Genomic DNA, 7,968 nt, shown 5'->3' on the forward strand with positions numbered 1-7,968 from the left:
TCGCTTCTATTTAATTTATTATTTAATTAATTACGGTTTGACCGAATTTTATATAAATTATTAATTTATTATCTTAATGTTAAGATTTAGGTAATAATTTAGGAGTAGAATATTTTTTTGCTTTATTAAATCAATTCTAAAGCTTATTATTCACATTGTTTACAAAAGTCATTATCTACGTAACAAAACACTTTATACTATCCTAACACCAAAATATATTCTACATTATTTTTGTGCAGATTCTAAAATGATGTGATCTGATGCAGGACGACATGGCCATAGATTAAGGGGACAAATATTTTTATTTTTAGTTATTAAAAAGAGAGAGCGCGCGCGCACATATATATATATATATATATATATATACCTCTCTTACGTGGCGCCATGTGAGTTATTATTATATACATACCTCTCTTCTTCTTCTTATTCTTATTATTATTATTATTATTATTATTATTATTATTATAGAGTTAATCAATATTCTAGTTTGAAATTCATGCAACCCATAAGACAAGATTGTTGAACAAAGAACTTGCATTCTTTAATTGAGGGAACTGAATCAAGCAACGAGAACGGAATCTGTTCAATTTTTCTTTACGTTGTTTGCAAGACACAATATGACATAGTCTAAGAAGAAAAAATAAATATTTTTTTATAAAAAAATAAGAAATTAAAGGAACTCACGTATGTATGTATGACCATGTAGGCGGCCAACGACAAGAAGCTAAGCTAAGAATTATTTAAGTTTAATTATTATTTTTTACTATGAAATGCTCATATGACAGACTTGTTGCCATTTTGTTTTTGCCATATACGGTGGTGGTCACATCTTCAGCCCTCTCATGTCTCTTTGCTTATGGAATCATACGACTAATTCTCATTTCCAAATAAGAATCATATAAACCATAAGAAGAATGATGCTAAATGAAACCAGGTCGATAACTATTATCAACGGATCTCATGGTTTTTATCCGCATCTTCTCTCCTTTTTTTATGATGTCCAACAAGAATGAATTCGCGTATTGTGTAGCAACTTCTCTCGTTAAAGGAAAAAATAAATCAAGAAAATTTAGATTCGGTAAACTATTTTGTGTTTAGTTGCACTTATAATTTTGGAAAAATTTAGATTGCTTTAAAAAGTATAAAAAAAATACTTTTCAAAGATATTTTAAAATTTATTTTATTAAATATAATTATTGTTGTTTGTGTTTATTAAAAATTAATTTTATTGATATACCAAACATAAGTGTTATAATTTTTAAAACATTATCTATTAAATACCAATTTTAATATGCTATTTATAAAAATAAAAGTTTTATCAATCTTTAAATTATGAATTGGATATAATTGCACGTGTGGAAAGTTGAAAGAAATCATTGGATATATGATTGTTGTCACAGTTTGGGTAAACTATGTGCAGTAAAATGGGAGGAGTGGCATGTCAATCATGGCTTGCGTTATATGGTGGATTGGACATTCAGTTATGTCAAACCGCCTCGCCCAACAAAGTGGAAATAAACGTGGAAAATTGTCTCTAAATTAGAATAGACGTTCTGTTTTGTTTGGAGTGGCCATAAAAACCGAAAAGTCTTGGTGCTATGGCTATTAGTAGATTTTGAGTTATATATTACGATTTGTATATACATAAAATCTAACAAGATTTTATGAGACCAAATAATAATAATAATAATAATAAAGCAGAAATAAGAATAATGCGGAAATAAAAAGAAGAGTAATCATTTGTGTGATACTAAATCTTATTTAGACACCAAAAAAAAGAAGCATATTTTGTACTTTATGCACATGCACGACATAAAATATTTGGTTAGCAATTTCAAGTTATTTTCTCTCTCCTATTTTATTTTCACTCTCCGTTTGATTAGAGTTTTCAACTCATCTAAGTTGAGTTTCATTCTTCTAAAAAACTGAAATCAACCAATTAACTGTATCAACTAGGAAAGATAGCGTGCAGAAATGTGTTGAAAGAAACCTGTCCCTCTCAGCCTCAGTTATCAAAGTCTTTATAACCCTGGCCATTAGTCATCACAAACATTTCAGTTCTTCCAAGCCATCATTAATAAATATATCAACATTGTCCAATGTCCAATATTTTGTTTCACCCACTCCATAGGCATGAGGCATACATATGAACTCAAATTCAATCTGTTAGATCAGTTACTATAAATAGAATCAACCAACCCCTTGCTTGTTTTTTGTTCCTCTCTTCTGTTGTTATTTTAATCATAGGTAGGAATAAAAGGCGTATGGTTTTGTCTTATTGAGTGACACAAGAAGCTCCTTGTGATACCAGACCCTACAAATAGTACAACACAGGCATTAATAGATACTGGGTGAGATCAACCTCTCTCTGGAGTCAACATCTGCTGCTATACTTGTAAGATATTACAACACTTTTGAAACACTGCCACTTGTTTTTTGGATTCTGAATCTAGCAAGTGGAACTAAGGAAGGTTGCTTTTGGAATATAGGGCCTACTTGTTTTGCTTTCGTTGAACGTTCTACAATCAAGAAAATGGAGATTTAGAGAGAGGAGAGGGAGGTTCATATTGAGAATTTTGGATCTATATATGATAAGGTTTGGTGGTTATTTTCCTGAACCCAAAGAACAAGGAAATGTTGACGGAGAACTTCAAAGAACAGCTTGCTTTGTCTGTGAGAAGCATCCAGTGGAGCTATGCAATATTCTGGTCTACTTCATCTACCCAACCCGGGTACTAACTTCTAACTAACTGTTTCCATGAATTTCAGTTCTGTTTGTGATTTTTTTTTTCATTTTCTGTTTCTTGAATATGTGTTGTTTGTGAAAATGCCTGAATGGACTTCATATGATGAGACACATCATGACTTGTTTCTTCTTCTTCTTCTTCTTCTTCTTCTTCTTCTTCTTCTTCTTCTCTAATATGAACAACTCAATATAATAGCTTCTTAGACAACACCACAATTCAATAATACTACTATTCAAAATCAATTTCTTTCTATTCATGGTGCCCATTTAGCAGGGTGTTGAGTTGGGGGGAAGGATATTACAATGGAGACATTAAGACAAGGAAGACAAGTCAAGGAGTGGAACTCAATTCTGATCAGATAGGGTTGCAGCGGAGTGAGCAGCTTCGAGAGTTATACAAGTCCCTCAAAACTGTAGAAGCCAGCCCTCAAACAAAAAGGCCTTCAGCAGCACTGTCTCCAGAGGATCTCACAGATACAGAATGGTACTATTTGGTTTGCATGTCCTTTGTATTCAACATTGGCCAAGGGTAATAATAGTGACACTAATAAATCTTCTCTTATTTTCTCTTTTCACTTCATCTTTTTTACTGGATCACTAAATTGTCAAATCTCTGTATGTTGGAAGGTTACCAGGAAAGGCTCTTGCAAAAGGTGAACCAATTTGGCTGTGTGATGCTCCTTCTAGTGATTGTAGAGATTTTAGTCGCTGTCTTCTGGCTAAGGTATGATTCTGCTTTCTGCCTATTATTTCTTCTGTATTTTTTTCTTCTTTTGTTGGGACATAATGTCTCTAATATGTTGTCTTTGGTTGGTCTTTTCTCCATGGCTGCACTTTCTCCTCTGTTATGCTCAGAGTGCATCCATTCAGGTACCATCCTCTTATTCTAAGACCATGACTATGATGATTACTCATAGTAATTCAAGTTTATTAGGAAATATCTCACTAATGTGCTGTGTAATTTCCGTTTCTCTTAGACAGTGGTGTGCTTTCCTTTTATGGATGGGGTCATTGAGCTGGGTACAACTGATCATGTAAATTTCCCCTTTATCTGAACTTTATTGTTATTTTTCTTTCAATTCCTCCCCTCATAACCATGTTGCTTTGATTTATATTTTTTTAGGTCTCAGAAGATCTCAGTCTCATTCAACAGATCAGAACTTCCTTCTTGGATATTCTTGATGTCGGTGTTCATAATGTACATGGAGCATTTAATGTGAAACAATCTCAAGAAGTAGGAGGTGCATTAATCAGCATAACTTCTCCTAATAACAGTTCAAATGCATTTCAAGCCAATCAACCACCAGATGAAACACTCATGGTTGAAAGGATAAATAATGGCACCTCTCAAGTCCAAAGTTGGCAAATTATGGATGATGAATTGAGCAATGCTGTTCATAATTCTAGTGACTGCGTATCTCAAACTCTTCACAGTCCTGAGAACGTTGCTTCCCTTCCAAAGGGTGAAAACCTCACTGATAGTGCCAAAGACCTTCAAAAGTGCAATAACTCAAAAATGACATTAGTTGATCCTCGAAGCGATGATTGGCATTATCAGATGGTTCTTTCTACCCTTCTAAAAAGCTCAGACCAGTTAATCATGGGGATGCATTTTCAAAATTTTCATCAGGAATCAAGCTTTTCAAGTTGGAAGAAAGCTGGGTCAGTGAGCTACCAAAGGCCAAGAACTGGAGGAAGCTCACAAGCTTTATTGAAGAAGGTATTGTTTGAAGTTCCTCGGATGCACTTGGATGGGATACTTGAGTATCAAGAAGAGAATGACTTTAAAGAAGCAGTGAGAACAGAAGCTGATGAAAATGGCATGAACCATGTTTTGTCAGAGAGAAGGAGAAGAGCAAAACTAAATGAAAGGTTTTTAACCCTTAGATCAATGGTCCCTTCAATTACTAAGGTAAACATTTATATATAGTATTCCCTTGATTGTTGAGGTTGTAATCCTTTAAATGTCGCTGCTGAAATTAACCATATGATCCATCCATCCCTGCAGGATGACAAAGTTTCGATACTAGATGATGCAATAGAATACCTTAGAAAGCTTGAAAAAAGGATAAAAGAGTTGGAAGCTCATAAGGATCTAACAGACAGAGAGGCTAGAACTAAAAGATCACCTCAAGATATGGTGGAGAGGACTTCTGATAATTATTTTAACAAAACGGATAATGGCACTAAATCGATGGCGAAAAAGAGGAAGTCTCGTGACATAGATGACACCAGGCCAGAGATTAATTCAGAATCTTTACTAAAAGGAAGTTCTACTAATGATGTTGCTGTTAACATCAATGAGAATAATGAAGTTGTGATTGAAATGAAATGCCCTTCAAGAGCAGGAATGTTTCTAAAAATTATGGAAGCAGTTAGCAGTCTCAGATTGAATTTTCATTCGGTTCAGTCCAGCGAAGTTGATGGGAAACTTTATTTTACCCTTATATCTAAGGTAAGTACATGGAATCACCTTTTTGGTTTTAATTGCACCTCATCACCTATGGTGGGAAACTGGGAATGTATGTTTTCTATTTCATAGCGTGTATCAATTAATGCTTAGTGGTCTTTTTTAATTAAATTGAGCATCTTTCATGTGCAGCTCACAGAGCCAACTATTGTATCAGCAAAAAGGATCAAACAAACACTACAAAATGTGGCTTTCAAGTGTTGAATCTATCTTTGCATCTCCCTAAAACCATAACAATGCTTGTTCAATTTAGTTCAGTTATGGAACTAGAGTCACAAGTCTTGCATGTAGATTTTCTTTCAAAGGCATAAAAGGACTCAAAATAAAGGGAGAATATAGTTTTTTGGGCATGCCATAAGTTCTTGGTGATGTAAATGGACGTCTATCCAATTAAGCAGTTGTAAATGTGAAAATAGGCTTAGTTGACTTGATTTTGTGTTATGCAATTAAGCTGCTATGCCCTAACAATAGCTAGTTTGACCAAACAATTATATATTGATTATATTGACTTACATTCTCAATTATTATGGTCATCATTCATCGACAGTAAAGATGATGCATCGACTTTTAAATCTAGCGCACATGATTTGAAAATGAACCTACATAGAGTACTATAGAAGTGCACGACAAATTTGACCCATAACTACTAATTAATTATCACCTCTTATTCTTTCCGTATTGTTTCATAAATCTCCCATGTATCTTGTATATATATATTTATATTGAATTCTATTATTTGTACTAACCTGACATAGATATATGTATAAAATTAATTTATATTAATAATACATTAAAATTAAATTTATATTTTTTTAACAACACTTTATAAAAATATTGTTAAATTATAAAAAATATTATTTTAATTTTAATAATATTTTTTAAAATGTCATAACTATCATATTTATCGTAATATAAAGATACTAGAATATATATATATATATATATATATATATATATATCTTGCATGTAATGTAGACATCAAAGAGTACGTGGATATAGATGCTACATGTGAAAATCTGGTGATGGTTCTAACTACAGGAACTATATTGCGCTATCTCGATCAATTTTTGCAAGGGTTAGTTATTAATTTGGTATTCCAAAAATTTAAACGTTGTTAAAAAAAATCTTAAAAAGATATTATTAATAAAATAATTTTTAAATAATTTAAAAATATAACAAAAAAATTAATAAATATTATAATTTTTATAAATAATAAAAAAAAATTTATATTTAGCAAATAATTTTTTTATTAGTTTTAAATTTTGTGTTAATATTTGAATAAATATTTAAAGGTACACACAAAAATTTAGAACAAAATTTAATCTCTAGATTTTTTTTTTTATTTTTCAAAAAAAAATGGTCATTGATAATAAAAAGTTTTTTAAAAAAATATTTATTTGACAAAAAATTACTAAATTTTAAGGATGAAATATCTTATTTTTTAATAATTATTGTAAAATTTGCATCAAAATTTTATATTTAAAATTTTTTTGTAATATATATTTAATATCTAATTTTTTTGTCATGTTTTTAAATATTTTCGTACTTATTTGAGAATTTTTTTTGTCAATAATACTAATTTTTAGATACTATTTTGATAATTTTTTTAAAATTATAACTACGTTTGACCATAGAATTGGAATACTTATTCTTGGTCAAATTAAGGTTACAGTTATATGATAATATAATTATCCCTGCATTTTATAATCAGGTATCAAAGCACCAGTTAAGTTTGTTTTGACGGGAACATATTAAACAATAAATACACAGAAAAGAAGCCGCAAAGCCGGCCATAATATTTAAATGAAAGCTAGCTTATTAGCTTGCTTTTCAATCTTGGTGTGTGTGTTGCCATTTACATACTTTAATAATGCAAATCATGCTGCTTGAGGTAGTATGACTGTATGAGTAAAGTTGTACAAAGCTCAACATGTAACACGTTCAATCGTCTGCTATTGGTAACTTTTATTAAAAACTTGAATAAAGTATAGGACATAGTCAATGCTGATGTTAGAAAAAAGGGAGTAGTATGAAAAGTATATTATTAGTATGTTGAAAAGGTATAATACATATGGACATATATAGGCATTAAAAGAATCAAAGTAATAAAAGCAAATCTTATAATTAATATACAGATATTCTATATAAATATAAATATAAATATAAATGATACTAATTGATTTTAATTAATTTTAATTATTCTTTAACATCTCCCTCCTCTACAAATTCAAGTGGGAGCTAAGAATACCATCTTGGGTTTGGATACTAGAGTCCGAAAATGAGTAGGATGATGAGCCTTCGTGAAGATATCAGCAGTTTTATCCAGAGTTCCAACAGCGACGAGGCGAACAACATCAATAAGGAGACGTTGTCGGACAAAGTGACAATCAAGATCAATGTGTTTGGTGCGTTCATAAAACACATCATTATGCGCAATCTGAATAGCATTGCGATTGTCACAAAAAAAATCGGTCGGGGATGACTGAGGAGCACTCAAGTCTGCGAGAAGCCAACAAATCGAGACAACCTCAGCAGTGGTGTCAGCGAGAGCACGGTATTTAGCTTCTGTGCTTGATCGAGCAGTGAACGTTTGCATCTTAACTCGCCAAGAAATGAAAGCGTCGCCAAGAAACAAATAATAACCACTAGTAGAACGACGATCAGTGGGATCACCAACCCAATCAGCATCTGAGTACACATGAAGGGATAAAGATGAATGGACAGAAAAATAAAGGTCATGAAATATGGTGCC

The 7,968-nt window shown here is 31.7% G+C and overlaps 1 protein-coding gene across 2 annotated transcripts; it reads left to right on the forward strand.

Annotated features, from left to right (window-relative positions):
- The first annotated feature begins 2,215 nt into the window (after window positions 1–2,215).
- On the forward strand, window positions 2,216–5,737 carry EGL3 (basic helix-loop-helix (bHLH) DNA-binding superfamily protein). Of its 2 annotated transcripts, none has more exons than XM_016334025.3 (8): window positions 2,216–2,732; window positions 3,021–3,275; window positions 3,374–3,470; window positions 3,602–3,616; window positions 3,724–3,780; window positions 3,870–4,658; window positions 4,755–5,201; window positions 5,349–5,737. In XM_016334025.3, the coding sequence occupies exons 1-8, from the start codon at window positions 2,635–2,637 to the stop codon at window positions 5,418–5,420; spliced, it is 1,830 nt and encodes a 609-aa protein (XP_016189511.1). In that variant the 5' UTR covers window positions 2,216–2,634; the 3' UTR covers window positions 5,421–5,737. The 2 variants fall into 2 exon arrangements, with proteins under 2 accessions (XP_016189511.1, XP_088366111.1); XM_088509985.1 differs by having other exon boundaries at window positions 2,496–2,732; window positions 3,018–3,275.
- The last annotated feature ends 2,231 nt before the right edge of the window (window positions 5,738–7,968 follow it).

Source organism: Arachis ipaensis, chromosome B3, assembly GCF_059453495.1.
Source record: "Arachis ipaensis isolate K30076 ecotype BB chromosome B3, ASM5945349v1, whole genome shotgun sequence".
Lineage (NCBI taxonomy): Eukaryota > Viridiplantae > Streptophyta > Magnoliopsida > Fabales > Fabaceae > Arachis > Arachis ipaensis.